This window comes from Pygocentrus nattereri, chromosome 1 (genome assembly GCF_015220715.1).
Source record: "Pygocentrus nattereri isolate fPygNat1 chromosome 1, fPygNat1.pri, whole genome shotgun sequence".
NCBI classification, from domain to species: domain Eukaryota; kingdom Metazoa; phylum Chordata; class Actinopteri; order Characiformes; family Serrasalmidae; genus Pygocentrus; species Pygocentrus nattereri.
Window position 1 is genome coordinate 53,047,279 of NC_051211.1, and position 22,585 is coordinate 53,069,863.

Here is a 22,585-nt window from a genome sequence, read left to right on the forward strand (position 1 = left end):
ATTTGAATGATCAGATTAGGATCTGTTTAAATGTGTCTTGGGTGCATTTACACTTTCACGTGTTTCTTATACTCAATACATGCTCAGTGACCAGGTATAAAAGGGGTCAAGATCATTTTGGGAAACTGGGTCCAGGTTCTCAATGCCAGTCCTGTAAAGTTTTACATTTTCTTGCTCACATCTGGTTAAAAGTAGACTTGATAGTTAGCTGAGTTGAATAGGCCATTTTGGATTACAGAAAAAACAAATAGTTGCTGAAAATTGGGTTCCCTTTCCAATAATGCCATAATAGATGTTATGACAGAAGTATTTCTACCTTCCATATAAGTTGCTCTCAGCCCACTGATACAGCGACATGCTAGCATATCTGGGCATCTGCTGGGTTACATAGACAGAGCAGAGTGGTTAGCAATTAGTGGTTTCCTCAAGAATGTTGAGCTGTGTGGAGATGTGGTGATGGCTGACTTCATGGTCTTTGGAGGAAGGCATGTATCAGCCTTTGTCCTCATATCATTGGCCTTGCTAGTGATATAAATAAGGAAAGTATATGAAATGATTAAAAAACAGGAAAAATGAGTTTGCCCCACAGGTGAGTGCTGAATCAGAGAGTCATTTAATCAAGTCTGAAGAACATCCAAAATCCAATTTTAGTACTTTTACTATGTAATACAGTCTGAATAGTTCATAAAATAAAAGATACATTAGGATTTTGTCACATTGCTTTTTCACTAGTAGATATGCAGTGTAAAAACAAAAAAAACAATGAGGACTTTTATTCCATTTGTGCAATACGTGAACATTTACACAGGTATTTATTTATGAAATGTTATAATTACAGTTAGAAGCACATTACTAATTTGAAAACACAGCAACGTTTTTGGGAAGCACCTTTTAAAATTGCATAATGTCTTGCATCTGTGGTCACATCCACAGCATTCATAAACACATAGACTGTGGCTTCTTTTTCATGTATTTGAAACATTTTCTTAGCATAAAATGCTATGCAGCGTAGACTTCTCCTGACATCAATAGAATACATAATGAAAAATGGTCGCTAACATGAACTGCTCGATGTGACATACAAAGGGAATGAAATAAAAATAAATTCTCCTGAATGCACGAATATAGCACACTGTAAAAATAGCTTCACAAGTTTAAAAAACAAAGCCATTAAAAGTCGTGGTTTGGCTACCAAAATGTCTAACAATGCATGTTATATGAACTTGTGGAAATGGACCGAACTCACTTTTCATCAATATCTCCACCACCTCGCTTCATACTCATTAAAAAATGGGTAGCAGACCTCTGACCAATTCCACCACTGGTTATATGAAAGACTAGATCGCCCTAGAAAACGGAATGCTTGCTTTTCTTTGTCTATTCGCAAACTACTCATGATGCCACAGCAGTGTTGTGACAGTAAGTCGTCCAGCTTTGACTACAATGTACGGCAATCATACTTATAACACCTACTACAAAAAAATGTACGTTTTTCAGCATATACTTGGCTCCATAAGAAAAGAATCACTGTCCAACACAGTAGTGTTATGTAATTTATCTTACTATATATTAAAAGGGGATACAGCAAAGTGTGCTAAGATGACTTGATTGCAATCCGATCACCTGCCTTTACCAATAAATGGAAAATAAATAATGCTGGTAAAATGCTACACTATGGAAGTTTTAGGGATTTGGAAACCCCTCTGGTGGAAAAGTGTAATTGCACACAATTACAGAAGAACATTTGGTAACATCGGTTGCGCTTTGGACCCCTTCCCCAAGGGGATGAATCTGATATTTCCAAAACGTACATAGTTCAGCTTTAAGTGAATATGAGAATAACTGTCTTCAGAATATTCACATTCTTAAGAAAAGGAGCCAAAAAGGGTTCTTTGAGCGATGCCACACTCTTAAAAAAGATAGTTCTTCAGATTGATGGAGAATGTGTTGTTTCTATATGACACAAAAAGAGTTCTTGTATTTTTATAAGCTTGACATTGTAAAAATAGCAGAACTCTTATTGGTGCTATATAGAACCATTTAAAATATATAAGGAACCATATACAACATGTTCTCCATGAATCCAAGTGTTCTTGTTCTTTATATTATCCATTAAGAACCATCTTTTTACACATACATAGAAAAAACACTTTTGGTTTCCTCATGAAGTCATATTTGGAAAAAACAAAAAATTCCAAGTATGAAGAGAGAACCTGTACCAGTTTAAGATATTAGAACCTTTACAGTGTGTAGAGGTTCCTTAAACTTTTCTTCATGTACAAAAAGGGTTCTTCATTGAAAAGTTTTATACGGAACCAAAAGTGCATCACACAAAGAGCCCTTTTTGGTGCCTTTATTTTTAAGAGTGCAGTAACTACACAGACAATGCAGTTTCCCTCGTACTCAGCTTTGATCTAAAAGGAATAAAAGAAGGCACGACGGTGAAGTCACATCGGAAGCTGTCTACAAAATGCATCTCTGAACAACTTCGGCTTGTCTTTCTACTGTGTACAAGTGCAAACATTATCAAGAGAATCTGATCCTCGGCATCACAAGTTGGCTTTTACTGGAAATCATTCATTATTTTGTGTTCACTATTTTATTTCTTCTGAATATTTGAAGTAAATTGCTCTGGACCTTTTGTGTTGTGTTATTTATCTGCATTTCTGATTGCTTTGGGACAATTCAGTTGTAGTGAAGCTTTAGATTTATATCACTACAGCCCTGAGAAGACGGAAGCAGACCATCAGCTCTCTGGAGATGGGGGGCTTGATTTCGTTGCCGTCAAGACGGAGGTAACGGAGTCGAGGACCTCTCTCTTCAAAGTAGGCGTTGAGCATGGCACTAGACACTGGGCATACTTCGGAGCCGTTCACGCCTGTGGTCAAGATAGCAAAGACACATTTCAGTTAGTTTAGTTTTTGACTAACTAAGACATTCTTATTCAGAGTGACTTATAATTCGATGATTTTACCTAAGTAGGCAAAGGTGGTGTTAGGAGTCTTGCCCAAGGACTCTTATTGGTATAGTGTAGGGTGTTTGCCCAGGTGGGGTTAATCCCAGTCCACAGCCTAGAAGGCAGAGGTGTTACCCACTACACTATACCAACCACACCAACCTTTTGCAGGTGTCTACTAATAAAAAGAGAACACAGGGGTGCTTGTGGTGTTCCACTCCTAGTAGAGCTACTGAAGTTCTTTACTTTATATTGTTCCTATAAGAGGGTCACCAATCAAATCCACAAAAATGTGGCTGCGGGTTTTCCAACCAAGCAGGAACATCTCATAAAACTAATCAACTGCGTGAAGAGGAACAGATTAAACAAGTGGAATCAGGTGTGCTCCAGCTCGGTTGGAATGAACCTGCAGCCACACCAAGCCTTGAATAAGACTGCAGACTCTTTTGGGAACCTTTTCAAAGATGTTCTATAAGGTACTGCAAATTGCTGTCTTGCAACAAAGGGTATGTCAATGTCAAATTAATTTGATCATTCTATAAAACTGGGGATTATAGTGTACTTTAGTGCACAAGAACAAGACTTGAATGAAAGCGTTTCAAAGCTAATTGCCTTAATATTTTTCAATAATCTGCAATGTCATGATTATGGTTGCAAGGCTCCATGGGTACTTCGATTGTATAAATGGTGGCATCTAAGAATGTTTCAAAAGTTTCTTGTCAACAATTAACTTGAGTAGACACATGAGGGACATGCTGATGCACACTTACTCTTGATTTTGTTGTGGTCCAGGTGAAGATGCTCAAGGCTGGAAGGAATAAATGGAACCTCTGAAATCTGGTTGTAGGAAAGCTGCAGGTCCAGCATGCTGGAGATGTTGAAGACATTCCTTCGGAACCCTCCATTGGCTAGCTTGTTGCGATTAAGCCTCAGGAAAGCTATCTTGGGAAGCCCTTTGAAATATTCGTCAGGGATCTTCTCGATGTTGTTGCCATCCAGGTAGAGCTGTGTGGTGGTCGGGGGAAGACCAGGAGGCATGGTGTTCAGTTGGTTCTTTGCCAGGTTGATCTGAACCAAATTACTCAGGCCTTTAAGGCTCACTTCAGTCACTGCATCATCCTGTAGTTTGTTCCCCTGAAGGTCCAGCAGGGTGAGACGGTTCAGCCCAGAGAAGACACCAGCTGGGATCTTTGAGATCTTGTTCCTGGAGAGGCGCAGTTGCTCCAGCTTTGGTGGGAGTGGGGAGGGTACAGAAGTCAGCAGGTTGTCATCCATGTAGAGGTGCACCAGACTGGTCATGGCTTTGAGGGCGTTGTCCTCAACACCCTCGTTTGAGATCTTGTTGCGGTTGAGGTTGATCCACTTAAGTTGTGTGGCATTGCGGAGGGCATCAGCGGAAAGCACCTCAATGAGGTTGTTCTGCAGGTACAGGTACCAGGTGAAAGGAGGAATTGTGGGGATGTGTTTCAGACTCCGGTTGTCACAGTAGACAGCGTTGGGAAAGTTTGGAGGACAGCGGCACTCTTTGGGACACGCCTGCAGCTGGGACAGCATGTGTTCGTAAGGCATTTCCTGAGAGCTCACTGAGACTGCTAGCAACAGGACTGCCAGTGTAGTGAAGAACATCTCCATGTTGAAGCTCAGTCTGTTGAAACATGAAGAGCCACACATTATTTAAAGTTTTTAGGCACTGTTTTCTCAGGCTTGGACAGTCCTAGATTAAATTATACTACAAATGAGGATTGTCCATTAAATGTCCATTCATTTGTTTGAAAACTGGCCTTAATCTGGGCTTGGGAAACTACTTATTCCAGCAAATCTCTCTTCAATTTCAATGCATACACTAAACATCCTGCATTTTCAAAACAGGCATGTAGTGACCCTGTACAAACTCACTGAAGAATAATTGATCCTTTAATGTTCTTCCAGCTTCCTGCAATGAGCTAATCCTCTTTGATGCAGGATAATTCGCCAGGTCAACTTTAACTGCATTAACAATGACATCACGATGATCCCTTACATTCATACAGTAGTGACATCAGAGCTGGCGGCAAATCTCACCAGCAAGTCAAACAAATACAGTCACGGTTTATAAGGTAGCACGTTAAGCCAGACAACAAACAAAGCTCCAAGAAACTCTACACCAGGTCTAAGTATTCAAATAATCAAGCATGCTGAAACCATGATGTTGCACTGAAGTTCTGGAAACAACCAAATTCATGGAAGCATCATTAATCTAGATTGTAACTATGAGAGTTTCATCTGATTCCCCTTAAGGCCCTGCGTACAGTAGACATTTACATAATAATCTGAGTACAGACAGTGCTTCTGGACCTTGAAGGATATGTTCAAAGGCACTTCTTCAGACACTTCTTTACAATGAAGGACTGTGTCTACTTGAAATAGCATTGTAAAAGCTACAATTCAGGTCAAGTATTGAGTCTCAGGCTATCAAGTGCAAAGAAATCTCAAGTCTACAAGTCTGAGACTTATTTTCACCTTTTTGGTGGGACACTGGAATAGATCCAGGTTTCACACAGAGGACTTGTCTAAATCTGTGACTAACTGTTTCAATGCCTGCCCAAATACATCTGATACAATGGAGTCACTGCTGGGTCCGCCTTTTAAACGAATACAAATATTCTGTCCATCTGCTTTGCATGCATATACATTGCATACACTTTGCATTATGTGGAAAGGGTCAAATAAAAGACTAAAAAGGCATTTACATGTTTAAAAACTGTGAACATACAGCTGTGTACAAAAGTTTTGGTGCCCTGGGCAAACGACATGGTTTTGTTGATTTTCCTAAGTGAAAATAATTGCACATCCTGTACAGGAAACAAATTGCATATTAATTGTTTGTTTGCTGAATTCATCCCCTTAAAATCCCAGTCCTGTTACATACTCAGACTTATTATGCAGTTATTACAGGTACTTCAATGCAAACTGGCTGAGCTATTCTTAGGTTATAGAAGTGTGTAATAAAACTCTGGGCCCTGACCATTTAAGGGGTTGACTTAGTAGGAGAAGAAGATAAAACATAAAATGTGGCCTGTGCAAAAGTTATAGCACATTTAGTGTTTTGTATTTCTCCAAATATGCAACCCTCAGCAAATAAACAAAAAACATGTAACTTGACCAAGGGTCAACTTTTGCCTACACATCCACCCTTCCACGGTTCTCTCATCTGGCAATGCTTTACGTGCTTGGATCATACCTCTAGCCCACGTATGGAGCGCGTTCTCACTGTTTCAGATTCTCCATGAGCAATAACAGATCAAAGAGAGAATCTGGACACCTGCTAATGATGTCAAATAGACCCAGCTCCACCTGCATCAAGACCCTGCTAGAGTCAGTTCCAAACGGACCTGCTGCCTTGCTGTCAGTCTGCATAGTTTGGACTCTGGATCCACTGTAATAAGTGGACTGATAACTGAATACCCCTCATTGAATCCCTGCAGATTAACTGCTTTAAAGGCAAAGCATTAAGGTGGAAATAGGCATTTAAACAGAGACAGAAATCACATCTTTAAAAGGCGAATGTGTGAATTATACTAATGCCTCAGGTCTGCATCCAGGAATACAGAAATCTCCCATCAACACTGCATCCTATAACCTCTTTACCAATGCACAAATTCCAGCCCTACCTTTGGCCTCTTCAGGTTCTCTTCAAGCCTTGGTATTTGCAATGATGGTCCAGCACTGAGCTCCTGTAGTCATCTCTGCTCGTATTTGTAGTGTTGGTAGCCCTGAATGATCCCTCTACAGACACACACACTAGACACCTTCTCAGCCAATCATAGCCTCTCGAGATCAAGGGTCATAATCCCGTGATGCTGGATTGTGTCTAAGCCGGCGTGTCAGAGTGGCACCAGAGAACTTGGGCTGTGGCCCAGTTATAATGAGGCCATGCGCCTCCACACTCTACCACACCCTTCATCCTCCTCTTTACCCTTACATTGCCACCTGCTTCTTGTTTTCATCTCCTGCGCAAACATGTGTCTCCGTCACACAGTAGGGGACACTGGAGGGATATCAGGGCAGACTCTGTGACCCCATTCTATCCCAGTCAATGACCCATGACGACATAACAAACAAACAAGACTTAAACCGGACATCGCATTTTAACCCGCATTGGGACTTACAGTACATTCTTAAAAATAAAGGTGGCAGGATTTTACGGACATGCTGTCAACGGCATGAAGGGCAGCAAGAAAGTGGAACCTTTATTCATGCTGTTGACATAACCATGTCATAAACATGTTCTGACGGTTTTATAGGTGTCATGTTAATATGACTGTTAATTGGCAAGATAGATATCACAAACTGTAAAATTATAATGATCAAAATAATAAAATATTTAAAATAATAATCATTTCCATTTTCCTGTGGGTTAGTAATCAGACTACATGTGTTTTTTTTTGTTGTATTATTATCATAAATTTGATAAAAGTTATTATCATGAAGTTGACGAAAAATTACAGTTAATGACATCAACAAGATGATAGCAAAAACAGTAATAATGACAAATAAATAGCAACAATCAAATCATTTCTGCTTTTATTAAAAGGGTTATTACTGTAAAAAGGCGTTGAATCTGATTTGCTTTAATTTTGCAGCAGCACTGTATTAAAAACAGGTATTTTAGACATTTGGGAGATTATTGGGGTCAGTGTGAATGACCCTGAAAAAGGGGCATTTCCATGTATTTTAATGTTCATTCATTTCTTGGCTTTTTTTTAGAGTACACATGTAAAATGCACTGATTTTTATTTACACGGTTAATGGAGATGTGCTCCACTTACTGGAAGGTTCTCACTGGAAGCGTCGCAAACTTAGCTCACAGCTGGGAGGCGAACAAGGTGATTTGATAACTTGAAGCAGATTTTAATTTTAGTAATTAATTGAGCTTGTAGACTATTCACAGTGCTTCTATGGTTGCGTGTGCTCTGCCTATGTAATCCATGCAATGTAAGCTTACTTTAAGCTGAATCTTCAGCCTTGTTATTTTTATTATCATCATTTGTAAATGTTAGAAGGTCAAGTTGTTGTTTCCTGTTTCTTTGCTTGGTCTGTGAAGTCTTGGAGATCTTGCGTTTTCTGGCTTTGAGTTGCACTGAGTGGGATTACCACTTCGGGAGGCTGAACTCTTTGTAAAAGCGTTTTACAAATGGAAACTTTAGCTTGTGTCGTGAGGTGAGACATGCTTTAGTGCCTTTAGTATGACTGTATGAACCATTGGTCACAAACCCTTCTTTTAATTTGTTGTTTTAATCCAGGTTTTACGGTGAATTCATGACACCAAGGCAATAAACCTTCATGCACAATCAATTCTCGAGTCGACCGTTATTGAGCTGAGGTTGCTACAGTCAACATCTTAAGACTGTGTCTGTTTGGCTGAGCAGACATAGACAGACAGACAAACACACAACCGACAGAGTCAAGACAGACAGACAGACGTACAACAGTCAGAGATGCACGTTAATACATGCACCTAATAAGTTAAAAAGAGTTGCAGTCTGTTTTGTGAATGTCTGCTCAGCCAATTATTTATTTATTGATGTTTTCCCTCTCATGGTGTTTCACCAAATAGGGTATTAGCTCAGGGTGGTGAGTAGTGGGTGGGAAATTATGGGGGATTTAAGGGTGATGCCTCACCAGAGTGGTATTCATATGACATCTCTACTGCAATGGAGTGCGAACTGGACGATAATAACAGAATGAAAAGATATGATATATACACACACACACACACACACACACACACACACACACACACACACACACACACACACACACACACACATATTGGCTACTTTATTAAGTACGCCTTCCTAGTGAAAGGTTGGACCCCCTTTTGCCTTCAGAACTGACTTAATTCTTCTGGTCATACTTTCAACAAGGTGTTGGAAACGTTCCTCAGAGATTCTGGTTGGTTATTTGAGTTCCTGTTGCCTTTCTATCATCTGGAACCAGTCTGCCCGTTCTCCTCTGACCTCTCACATCAACAAGGCATTTTCGTCCACACAACTGACTGCTCACTAGATATTTCCACTGTTTCGGACCGTTCTCTGTAAACCCTAGAGATGATTGAGCGTGAAAATCCCAGTAGATCAGCAGTTTCTGAAATACTCAGACCAGCTCTACATGCCTAAAAGTTGCGGCCAATACAAACAGGTGTACCTAATAAAGTTATTGTATGCATGTTTAATCATGGATGTATGTAAAGATATATGCAAGGATGTATATATATATATATATGCATGATGACAAAGATGTTTATAAGAAGTTAAGAATTCTGGGTCGCCAATAGGGGGTGGTGGTGTGGCCAGTGGATAGTGGCCTGGGGTTTAAAAAAAAAACAAAACGACTGTGTCTATAACATGCCTTTGTGAGTTCAGACCATGCTGTCAGCATGTGGTGGTAGTATGAGAGAGAACTGATTGACAGAGGGGGGAGAACTCGGAGAACTTGGGCTGGAGTTCTGGGCACCTTCTGCCTGTAGCTAGAAGGCCAGATCCCCCCTCATAGCTGTAGTAGGACTGATACAGGACTGAGTAACAGGGAGGGAGATGGGGTGGAGGTGGGGAACTTCGTCACGGGAACGGAAGGTGAAGATGTGAATTTATAGGATTGAAAGGAAGAGGGGTGTCAGCCATGCTCCTCCCCCCAAACTTCAGTTATAGCATAACTAAATTTAAAGTCACGTCTCCATTTAAGGCCTCTAGACAGCTTCGTACATTTTCATACGTGTCTTCAGACGTGTCTTAAGAGATCTCAAGACATGGTGATAACTGGGTATGTTTGCACAGTTAGCCCCTAAAAAGCTGTCATGTTTAGGCATCTGTCCTGACTATTACTGCCTATTACTGCCTATTACTGCCTATTACTGCCTATTGCAACATGACACTGGCATATCACTGAACAACACCATGAAAACTCAGCATATGACCCCACAAAATGCTTAGTGCATGGTTAAGTCAAAGTTCTGTAAAGGTCAAGAACCTATTTTTCTCACAGCCATAAGTCCAAGAGCCGTTTAAGAACCTTTAATCTTTAAAAGCATAGCCAGTTTCCTCACATCAGTCTTCAGTGTGATGGGATCACTCTGACCTATGACGAGCCGGTGTGACGGACAGCTCTGTACGAATCTAATTTTGTCATTGGATTGTTCTCATTTCCTTTTAAGCGGGATGCCTTGTTAATCCCATATAACCAGCTTCTCAGGGCCTCAGGAGGATCCTAATCCAAGATTACTCACAGTCTAAAGCCCTTATCCAGCATCTACTGTCTAGGATGGTCCCGCTAAACAATACAGTCGGCGGATGGTGTCAACAGCCACCTAATCCTACCGAGCGATCTAAAACCTTTATTAACAGGGAGTCTAAAGGAAAACGGACACATAGAAACTCAGTTTGTGATCTTGAGATGCCGACACAGAGCGTCCAGCTCACGGCGAGAATTCGCTAAGCCCTCGTAAAGAAAACAGTGCAGGTTCTGCACTTTCTGTCATAGTTTTACTGATTTTGGAGAAAGAAAACACCCCCAAAGAGGCGGAGCCAGCCTAATTACTCTCTGAAACACCGTTCTCCCGCGTTTCTTCAAATCTCTCCTATAATGCGACTTCAACCCGTCACTTTTTAGTTGGCTCAAATGTCAATTGCTGATTGGTCCGTGTGTTTTTGATGTTCACAGATACTGCACGCTCCTAAAGAAGATGGTTCTTTATAAAGACATTGGTTCTACAAAGAACCATGAACACTCAAAGAACCATTTGCATGCCTAATTGTATATTATTAATGATATAGCACCAAAAATGGTCCCACTGTAGTTACAAGTCTTAGAGCCTTTATTTGTCTTGGTATTTTACACTGTTCAAAAAATGGTTCTCCTAGGGTTCTTTAGTAAAGGCAAGTCAAATCAAATCCAACCAAATCACATTTATTATAACATCACATTCACACCGGTGGACAGTGAGTGAAAATCTTAGGTACATACACACTCACCGGCCACTTTATTAGCTAATCAGCCAATCACACGGCCGCAAGAGGTGGTCAAGACAACCTGCTGAAGTGCAGACCGAGCATCAGAACGGGGAAGAAAGGGGATTTAAGGGGCTTTGAACGTGGCGTGGTTGTTGGTGCCAGACGGGCTGGTCTGAGTATTTCAGAAACTGCTGATCTGCTGGGATTTTCACGCTCAACCATCTCTAGGGTTTACAGAGAACGGTCCGAAAAGAGGAAATATCCAGTGAGCGGTCAGTTGTGTGGACGAAAATGCCTTGTTGATGTGAGAGGTCAGAGGAGAATGGGCAGACTGGTTCCAGATGATAGAAAGGCAACAGGAACTCAAATAACCAACCAGAATCTCTGAGGAACGTTTCCAACACCTTGTTGAAAGTCTGCCATGAAGAATTAAAGCAGTTCTGAAGGCAAAAGGGAGTCCAGCCTTTTACTAGCAAGGTGGCCGGTGAGTGTATAACACAACACTAAACACATTACAGAGCAGCACATTTCTACAATTTATACCATATAAATGATGATTCTGTGCACATTCAGCTTATCACTATATCCATTAATGCTTCGGATTTAAACAGATCACAAATATCTAAGATCTAAATCCTTGTGGCCGGTGACTGTAGATTATTGTAATGCTGCAGATTTTTATATGGTGCTTACATTATGGGAGAGATTCTGTGCTGAAAGGCGTGGCTGGATAGGCCTCCACATTGGAATCCACATCTGTTTGGAGTAATGCTCTCATGCACAGATGTTTTTGCATCACGGGTATCAGCTCCTTGGTGCTTCCTAAACGCTCAGTGCGCATGCTTTAAATTTGTAAGGATCTTTGTTAAACACCCCATAAACCTCCAGAAAGTGGATGCAGATGCTGCTGCAAACCAGCATTACTTCAGCAGCGGGGGACGTGATTGCGAAAAGGGGGAAATGCATCTTAACCTCAGGATTAACACAGCGGACTAGCAGTGGAACGTTCAGCTCAGCACACGTCTAAGCTAAAATGCTAAAGGGCTAAAGGCTTGGAGAAAAGCGCTGACTCAGAATGTTTTCAGATTTTCCAGACGGCAGTGACAAAAGCCTGGCTTTTGCATATGCCATCTAAAAAGAACCACATGTCCCAAAAACCCTATCAGATTCATTTCCTGGACGGGGCTTTGTGTCTTGGCCAGTTATGCTAATAACATGTGGTTGTGTGCTAGCTCAGCTCTTGGGTCCAGTTCTGTTCAACAGCTGTGGTCAAATCCAAGTTTTCTCTGCCCTCTTCCCCTCACTTTCACTAAGGAACCCCAGCTTGAAGAACACCTTCAGCTTCTACTCGGAACTCAACTGACACTAATTGTAACAGCAAGGTTGTCTTACACAAAGGAAACTTTCAATATTCTTACAATGCAAACTTTCCCACTTCCAGTATATTTACAACACTGGATTACATTACTGAGCATGTAAAATAGCTGATTATAATAAACAATGCTATGCATTTAGGTTATTATTTGCCCAATGTACCCACTCCAATTCAACCTCAACCTCAACCCTCTCAATATTTCTCCACCTCCAATCTGAGAAGATAAAATTTACAATTTGAGAAGATAAAATCTGCAATTTGAGAAAATCAAATCTGCAGTTTGAGAAGATAAAATCTACAATTTGAGAAGATAAAATCTGCAATTTGAGAAGATAAAATCCGCAGTTTGAGAAGATAACATCTGCAATTTGAGAAGATAAAATTTACAATTTGAGAAGATAAAATCCGCAGTTTGAGAAGATAAAATCTGCAATTTGAGAAGATAAAATCTACAATTTGAGAAGATAAAATCTGCAGTTTGAGAAGATAAAATCCACAATTTGAGAAGCTAAAATCTGTAATTTGAGAAGATAGAACCACTTACATCTCTCCAATACTCTCAAAAATAAAGATTCCTAATAGGTTCCTTGGGTTGGACATGCAGTTCTAGAAGACAAACCTCTAAAAAGGTTCCTCGTGCTCCTTCATCTCGTTTATATAGCTCTCTTAGGAACCATCTAATCAGAAACTAAAAGTAGTTCTTCCATAGGGACCCTTTTAAGCACCTTTACAGGTACTTCCAAGGATCTTCATTAAGCAGAATGAGGCAGTCCTCAAAAAAAAAACCCTCCCACTTCCTCTAAGCCATCACAATCAATACAGAACAGCAGAAAAGTGCGGTTGGAGAAAAAAGAATTTAAATGCATCACCTGTTTCCTCCAGACTGAGAGTTCAGCTGAGCTCGGGCAGGTGGAGGTGCTGGGTCTGGATGTTGGGCCAGGACTGGTCGCCCTTTCTTGAGGCTTCTGCTACCGGTCCACGCTGCTCTGTCCCAGCCTCTCTCTGTCCCGTCCATGCATGAGAAGACACAGCCTTATTAGATTTGTATTGTTGTTTTGTGCTATTCCCTCAAGGCTGTACCCCTGACAGCTGGTTGAGCTAGGAAAAGGGGGTGTGTGAATATGTGTTTAGGAGGGAGTGTGTGTGTGTGTGTGTTGTGGAGATGTGTGTCAGTTTGTCTCCTTTAGAGCGTGCATTGGCTACTTATTGCCAGCCCAGCACTTTTGTCAGCCTTCTACTGCCTCTCTTTTGGGGTAGAACGTGTAGGAGGTAGCATGGGGATGGGAGAAAGGAGGGGGGCTCGACTGCAGCCGCTGTGCTCTTAAGAGCCACAGGTGGCTTGTGGATGTTTAACTCTTGCTCTTCTGCATCTGTAGCCGTTTTCGGGCCCTCTGTTTAACCAGGCCAGAGGGCACATCCAGCCATCTGTCCATGTATGGCTGTGGTTGTGGAGGGTGGAAGGACATTGCACTGACATGTCAGGCTAAAAAAATGTCGAGAAAAAGAGGAGGAGGTGGTGGAGGCTTCAAGTTCAAGGTGGTGAATATTGCGTTCTTCCATTCTTCCCACTGTCTCCCAGTGGACTCCTCTCCTGTTTTACTAGCTCAGTGGAAATGATTTCTGTAGAACCTTTACTTTATGTTGAGTTTCTTGAGGTACTAAACCATCACTGGGGAAGCCCCCCTCTTGTCATTTGTCAAGGAACATAACTGAACCCTAATCCACTGAAATGATCTGTTCTAAGCTGTACTGACTCCTCACACCCCGCCTCGCCTCGCCTCCAGGCTTTTATTCTACTGCTCTGGTTTAAATCATTCGGTTATGAAAAGGAACAAATACCAACTTTTCACCTGGAGGAACTGATTTAAGCTCCACAATCAGACCTTAGAACCACTGTAGAACCTCTGATGGAACATTTACATTGTTCGTACGTTGACAAATAAAAGATGTACCTGCACAGAACCTTCATTACTCACAGTGTATTTCTATATATTTTTTGCTAAATCAGTTTGATATTGTATGTAAACAGTGTTTACATCAAAACATACAGTCCATATATAGAAACTAAGCTGCAAACGTTCAGTGTATGTAGTGCTGGTGTGATGCTGTGGAAGTATTGCTTCCATTTCTTACGACAGACAGAGGTGAATCCACAAATGGGCAAGGACACAAAAGGATAGTCGATCCACATTAACAAGTAAAAAAAAGAAAAAATAACAACAGAGGAACAAAAGCGCTGGCTCAGTAATATGAACAGAAAAACAGCAGGAGTTCACAAGTGCTGCGTCCAAAACCACATGTGGAAGTCTGATCCAAAAAAGCTATTAAATTCAATTTGACTTGCCTTACTTTATTTGTTGATTTGTTTATTGTAAAAAATATGCTCGTTCCAATCTTGATGCCAGCAACATGTTCCAAAATAGTTGGGACAGGAGCATGCTGACCACTGTGCTGCATCACCTTTCCTCTTAAATGGATAATTATCGATAATTATTTGGGGACTGGAAACACGAACTGACCCAGTTTTGATTTTTTCCCGTTTTTAAAGTCTTCAGCTGTGCAACCATATGGAGCGTTTGTATTTGGAATTTGCATCTGAAGCTTTCAATGAGAAACAGGTCTGGACTGCTGGCAGGCCAGTCCAGCACCCAGGCGCTCTGATTATACAGCCATGCTGTTGTAACACGTGTGGAATGTTTCTTGGTGTTGCCTTGTTGAAATAAGTAGAGGTGTCACTAGAGGTTTATGGATAGGGGGGGTCAGTGTGTACTGGGGGAGTCTGGGGCAAGGAGAATTTTTAATGGCCCCAGAACGTCTGTTCATGCTGTTACAGTAGTAACAGCCAGAAAGCAAAAAAGCTGTTGGGTCAAATTGATACACAGTAGAACTTTTCTACACTCACTGAGCACTTAATTAGGAACAATTCCTCGTTTCTGCGCTCACTGTCCACTTTATCAGCTCCACTTACTGTGTAGCTGCACTTTGTAGTTCTACAGTTACAGAGTGTAGTCCATCTGTTTCTCTGATACTCTGTTACCCTGTTCTTCAGTGGTCTGGACCCCCATGGACCCTCACAGAGTAGGTACTGTTTGGGTGGTGGATCTTTCTCAGCACTGCAGTAACAGACGTGGTGGTGTGTTAGTGTGTGTTGTGCTGGTATGAGTGGATCAGACGCAGCAGTGCTGCTGGAGCTTTTAAACACCTCAGTGTCACTGCTGGACTGAGAACAGTCCACCAACCAAAAATATCCAGCCAGCAGCGTCCTGTGACCACTGATGAAGGACCAGAGGATGACCAACACAAACTGTGCAGCAGCAGATGAGCTGTCGTCTCTGACTTTACATCTACAAGGTGGACCGACAAGGTAGGAGTGTCTAATAGAGTGGACAGTGAGTGGACACAGCGTTTAAAAAATCCATCAGCACTGCTGTGTCTGATCCACTCGTACCAGCACAACACACACTAACACACCACCACCACCACATCAGTGTTACTGCAGTGCTGAGAATGACCCACCACCCAAATGATACCTGCTCTGTGGGGGTCCTGGCCATTAAAGAACAGGGTGAAAAAGTACCAGAGAAACAGATGGACTACAGTCTGTAATTGTAGAGCTACAAAGTGCACCTATATGGTCAATGGAGCAGATAAAGTGGACAATGAGATGTTGTCAGGGTTCAGAGGTGTGTAATAAAACCTTTCGAGCCCAAGGCAGGTGAAAAAGCACTTTTGAATCCCAAAATAAAAGCTTATAAAGGACGATCCTTCTAAATATGTATTAAACCTCCACATAATGTAAAGGTTTTGTATCAATCAAAGGTCTTTCCTACTTTCCAGCCAAGAAACTTTAAGCTCTAAGGGTGAAATGTGCTCTTTGTTGAGAACCATTCATCTAGTATGCATCATATCTTTGGAACACAGCACCGAACACAAAAAGAGTGACCGGCAATACCAGCAAGACAGTGCAAGATCTAGACGTTAGAATGGGAAATCTCTTGAAATGCACGAATGTGCCTGAGAGCCGATGTTGCGTGTGGAAAAGTCAAGTTTTTTTTTCTCTCTGCAGTCAGCAAAAAGAAATGTTCTCTCTGTAAAATTGCACTGGAACACTTTAGATGTTTGGTCACATTTGAAAGCAGAACTTAATCAGGACATATGACTAACTGGCAGCCCTATAATCACAGAGTGATCAGATATGATTAGTTTGGACTCTGCTTGGCGCACCACAGTGTCTGGACTACAGCTTCAGCCTTCAGTCTCTACGGTTAGAGCACACCGTAGCAGCCAGGCAAAATAAGAGGAAAAAATGACTCTTTTGACTTTTCATAATGTAAACCTTATGCTACCTTTTGCTTTCGTGTCATTATAGCTACCTACAGGGCTAATTAATGTGAACAAATTATGTAACGCCGTCGACGTGTTTGGGGAACTGATGTTATGTGTGGAGTGCTTGGCTGATGGGCTTCAGTCCACCTATGGCCATTGTTCTCTCATCATAGATGCCTTTTTAGGCCCTGTAGGTTCAAATGGATATGTTGTAAAATACACTCACTTTATTAGGTACACCTGTTCAGTTGCTTCTTAACACAAATAGCTAATCAGCCAATCACACGGCTGCAACTCACTGCATTTAGGCATGTAGAGGTGGTCAAGACAACTTGCAGACCGAGCATCAGAACAGGGAAGAAAGGGGATTTAAGGGACTCTGAACGTGGCGTGGTTCTTGGTGCCAGACGGGCTGGTCTGAGTATTTCAGAAACTGCTGATGCAAACAAACTCATTCAGTGTGGCTGGGAATGAAATTCTCCATTTTAGAGAAACTCACCTGTGCAGTCCAGTCGTGAAATTTCCTCACTACTAAATATTCCACAGTCAACTGTCAGTGGGATTATAACAAAGTGGACGTGATTGGGAACGACAGCAACTCAACCATGAAATGGTCGGCCACGTAAAATGACAGAGCGGGGGGGGCGGATGCTGAGGGGCATAGTGCGCAGAGGTCACCAACTTTCTGCAGAGTCAAACACTACAGACCTCCAAACTTCATGTGGAATGCATTCAAGCCTTACATCACCAAGCGCAATGCAAAGCGTGGAATGCAGTGGTGTAAAGCGCCGCCACTGGACTCTAGAGCAGTGGAGACGTGTTCTGTGGAGTGACCAATCACATTTCTCTGCAACTCCGTAGTTGGGCTCGGCCCCTTAGTTCCAGTGAAAGGAGCTCTTAAAGCTTCAGCACCAAGAGATTTTGGACAATTTCACGCTCCCAACTTTGTGGTAACAGTTTGGGGACGGCCCCTTCCTGTTCCAACATGACTGCCCGCCAGTGCACAAAGCAGGTCCATAAAGACACGGATGAGCCAGTTTGGTGTGGAAGAACTTGACTGGCCTGCACAGAGTCCTGACCTCAACCCGCCAGAACACCTTTGGGATGAATTAGAGTGGAGACTGTGAGCCAGACCTTCTCGTCCAACATCAGTGTCTGACCTCACAAATGTGCTTCTGGAAGAACGGTCAAAAATTCCCATAAACACTCCTAAACCTTGTGGAAAGCCTTCCCAGAAGAGCTGAAGCTGTTATAGCTGCAAAGGGTGGGCCGACATCATATTAAACCCTATGGATTAAGAATGGGACGTCACTCAAGTTCATGTGAAGGCAGACGAGCGAATACTTTTTCAAATATAGTGTATAATGAAAAGCTTGATGATGGGTTGCGTCGTGCTATAGGCATTAGTAGGTGTTACAGTTGGACAGACAGATGTTGACTGAGCTGATGGAGTAGCACCGGGCAGTTTACCCGTTAGAGGGTCATTCCATGAAAGTGTGTCATTTCAGTCCACATTAATGACTATTTATGTACCTTTTGGTCTTAAATATATTAATTCAGGGTGTATAATTATAAAAAAAAATATATATAGATTTGGACATAATTAAAAATACCTGTTGTCCTTTACATTGTATCACAATTTCATGATAATTGTCCAAAAAATGGGAAAAAATCTGGTTTCATTGACTAGTATTACAATATTATAATACTGTAATACTAAATACTAATAAAACATATATATTTATCTGTGTCCTTTTGTTGCTTTGCCATAACACAAAAAATATAAGTGAATGAAACGAAATAAAATAAAGCTACAGAGAAAATGGGACTCCTAACAACCACCTGAAAGACCAAAACTGCCCCCATCAGATAAGCAGCACTGAAAGCTTTGATCTCTGAGAGAGAGGAGAAAATCAAGCTGCTTCAGATCTGAAAACATCCACAGGAGTTTCTGTCCATCCTTCCACTGTGAGAAGACCACTCAGCGCTGTGGGTCTGAAAGGACGTGTAGCTGATCAAGAAGAACCTCACTGAGAAAAGGAGACGGACACATCAAAGAAAGACGCTGAACGGTGGACTGATCACCCCAGAGTCCAGACCTCAACATCACTGAATGGGTTTGATTAAATCATCAACCAGCTTCTAAGACTGAACTTTGGAGGTGTGTCTGCAGGTTCTTTGAGGAGCTGAAAGTGAGTCTCTTGAAAAGTAAGGAGGCTGGAATAAAGGTGCAGAGTGACACATTAAATGCTGAAAAAATATGAAACTGAGTGTCTGAGGCTTCTGTGTCATTTACACTTTCCTGATGCTGAAAAATAACGGCTGTTTTGACTGGAAACTAAAAATAAATAATGGGTGGTGTCTGACTTTGCCACAGTGCTGTGTACAGAAATGAGCAATGATTATAATTTAAGTTCAAGTCAAGCCAAGTTCAAAAACTGTCAAGTTTAGTTTGCCCTCAATACTTATAATCTGTTCTTTTCTCGGTTCTTAACAAAGTCCGTTAAACACAAGATCTGTTGCAGTAATTGGACACAGAAATGTTTTGCAGTCTTCACAAAAAAGTCATTTACTGTGGAAAACATGATAACGGAGGACCTGGCAGCCTGTTTATCATGAAATATCCCACCTCGTCATTCCGTCAATGTCTAGGCATGGAGAAAAAGTTAAACGTTCAAGACTATTTCGCACCCATTTTGTAGAATGACTCGCAAAAGTCACGCATATGATCGCGACTACATTCAAATTCAACGATTTCTCTTCCACCTACCTGGTTTCAGCTGCTCCATCGTTTCTCGTGCAGCCTCCTTGCTGAATCTGTGGCATCAGTGTTGCCAATAATTTCTCTCACCAGTAAAGCACACAGCCAAACTGGAATGAATCAGAACATAAGTGAGTCATTTAATGAACACAGACTCACCGAAAGTCTAACATGCCCATATATAGTTGACTCAAACAGCTGTGCAAGTTCTTACAGACTCTGCTCAACCTTAAAGGTGAACTGATGGTATCATTTACACACCAGGGCTGTGATGGCACCAGTGGAGTGCCTGCTACATGTGAAGTCCTCACATAGCAAACTTCAGTGCTGGTTCATACCTGCTATGCTAGTTAGCCTGTAGCACTTATCAGGAAAGTAAGCATCTAATTTAGTTTAGTCAGCTACTGTTGCGCAACAGCAGGTCACTTTAGATGACTTTCACATGCAGAAAGAAACGATTAGAGGCTTCAAAGCTGTAAACTCTCACCAATAAAGGTGCTAAACTGTCACTGGGGCAGCCCCCTCGTGTCACTGGGGTGATACCTTCAAGGCTTCAAGGGTCCATCTCAGTACCTGTACTCAGGGAACATAACTGAACCATAATCCACTGAAATGATGTTCTAAGCTGTACTGACTCCACACACCCCGCCTCGCCTCCAGGCTTTTATTCTACTGCTCTGGTTTAAATCATTCGGTTATGAAAAGGTCTGAATTCAGTTATGAAAAAGTCTATGTTGACTAACCAGCTGTTAAATATGTAGTGTATAACTGAAATGCCTGGCTTAGACCACCATAAACCAACTTAGACTGGCATAGACCAGCTTAGACTACCATAAACCAACTTACACCAGCATAGACCGGCTTAGACCACCATAAACCTACTTACACCAGCATAGACCACCATAAACCAACTTACACGAGCATAGACCAGCTTAGACCACCATAAACCAATTTACAGCAGCATAGACCGGCTTAGGCCACCACAAACCAATTTACACCAGCATAGACCAGCTTAGACCACCATAAACCAACTTACAGCAGCATAGACCGGCTTAGACCACCATAAACCAACTTACATGAGCATAGACCAGCTTAGACCACCATAAACCAACTTAAACCAGCATTGACCAGCTTAGATGACCATAAACCAACTCACTGCATTTAGGCATGTAGAGGTGATCAAGACAACTTGCTGAAGTGCAGACCGAGCATCAGAACGGGGAAGAAAGAGGATTTAAGGGACTTTGAACGTGGCGTGGTTGTTGGTGCCAGACGGGCTGGTGTACCTAATAAAGTGGCTGGTGAGTGTATACCAGCATTGACTGTATGCTGGTATCTCCTGGTATATATATATAGGCTGCATTTGCTCAGATTGGAGTCTTTATCCTCTGCGTTCGCCTCACTGCATTGCTGGTGGTGTGTGAAGATGTTTTAATCCTCCTGCTAGTGTAGTGGAGCTTGAGTAGATTAGCTAGTATTTATCTGGCCACACTAAAACAGGTTTACCTGCACATATTTGTGGCCTAATTTTGTAAACTGCCTCAGAACCAGAGTTGAGCCTGTCTTGTGGGCAGTAAAGCTGTTTTAGCCTTCTTGCTAAGTTGACCTTAGCCTCTGGTGCTAACGAGGATAGTGGAGCATGAGTAGCTTAGCTAGCAGGTCCACACACTAAAGCAGGGGTTTTCCTGCAGAGACTTCAGTCTCAGTTCTCTACACTTGCGTCAGTGAACCTTCAGTGAGCCAGAACTGAACCTGAGTAAAGTTTTTAGTTTTAGCCTTCTCGCTATGCTGCCATTAGCTTCTAACGCTAACAAGGAAATCAGACCAAAAAGCTAACAGCTTCCCACTCGACAGCAGAGTCATTTTAAAAGCCATGAGCGAATGTTTACTGCACAGTCCACACATTTCAAACCAGTAAGCCACCTTAATACCTTAGTACAGGCATGTTTTGTGGCTGTAAGTACATTTCCACAATGTAATCTTCTCATTAGCATATTTTAGTGTATTGGTTGGTTCTTATTCTTGACTTATGAAAATATGCTACTATATAGCACCCTGAAAATCACCTTTTGTATATATATATATATATATATATATATATATATATATATATAGGACTTAACATATATGGACTCTTAATATATAGGACTTAACATATATGGGCTATGGTAACAGAGGAATGAGTCATTCTACAGAAACATTCATTTTTTTGTCCTTAGTGTTTATATAGACATATTACACTTAAAAAAGCATATTAGGGTTATAATTTGTTTATATTCTAAAATAAAGCAATACGTTATTTTAACAGTTACACCTTCTTCAGCCATGAATTCAGCAATATTGGTTTTAAATCAATCATCTAGAGCTCCAAGCACCACAGAAGAGCTTGTCCTCACAGTCGTCTGTGAAGGCTGAGCCATATTTTCAGGTAAAAAAACATATTTTCTGCTTTTTTAACTGCAATAACCTACACATGACTATTAAAAAAATATCTTTTAAATGACATAAAGAAAACAAAAGCCAAATAAATATTATAAAATATATAATGAAAGTTCCCCAGGAGTCATGTCACTGGTGTTACTGTGTAACAGAAATCTCTTAATTTAAAATAAAAGTCACACCGATGACGTCACCTGGCATCCTTTCGCCTGTTTTCTGAGGATCTATGAAGAAAAGCTCATGGTGAGTCCACTGTGTCTCTCAGTTCTCAGAGATTTTCTCATTCAGCTCATGATCTCATATGAAGCTTTTAGCTGACGTCACTGGTGTGACCGACTTTATTCTGAGGAAATTATGAAAAAAGAGAACACAAATGGATTAAATTCCATATTTTAGTGTTTATTTCATGATTGACAGCATGTGGTTTGATGTTCTGTAGCAGACGTTCTGTAAAATGCATTGGTAATTAGAAACGTCTCTGGTGTTTCCTTTATTATTAACGCCAATGAGAATCAGTAACGTCAGTGACTCCTATGGAGAGATAGAACAGTGGACATTCCTGTAGAATGACTCAAATAACTACTTATATAATCATAATAAGCCATCCAAATCCAAGAGGAGTTGCCATTGTGCATGCAGAGAGTCTTAGAGCAATTCTTCAAGATGTATTACTGAAAACAGCTCTCTGTCTATAAATGCCCAAATTCATGTCATCATCTCCTGTATTTGAGGCTTTTACT

The 22,585-nt window shown here is 41.3% G+C and overlaps 1 protein-coding gene across 2 annotated transcripts; it reads right to left on the minus strand.

Annotated features, from left to right (window-relative positions):
* Positions 1-594: 594 nt before the first annotated feature.
* Positions 595-19,449, minus strand: kera (keratocan). Of its 2 annotated transcripts, XM_017711306.1 has the most exons (4): positions 19,416-19,449; positions 13,189-13,321; positions 3,727-4,601; positions 595-2,878 (listed from the first exon to the last, which is right to left on the minus strand). In XM_017711306.1, the coding sequence occupies exons 1-4, from the start codon at positions 19,432-19,434 to the stop codon at positions 2,709-2,711; spliced, it is 1,197 nt and encodes a 398-aa protein (XP_017566795.1). In that variant the 5' UTR covers positions 19,435-19,449; the 3' UTR covers positions 595-2,708. The 2 variants fall into 2 exon arrangements, with proteins under 2 accessions (XP_017566795.1, XP_017566797.1); XM_017711308.1 differs by lacking the exons at positions 13,189-13,321; positions 19,416-19,449 and adding an exon at positions 6,607-6,696.
* Positions 19,450-22,585: the final 3,136 nt, after the last annotated feature.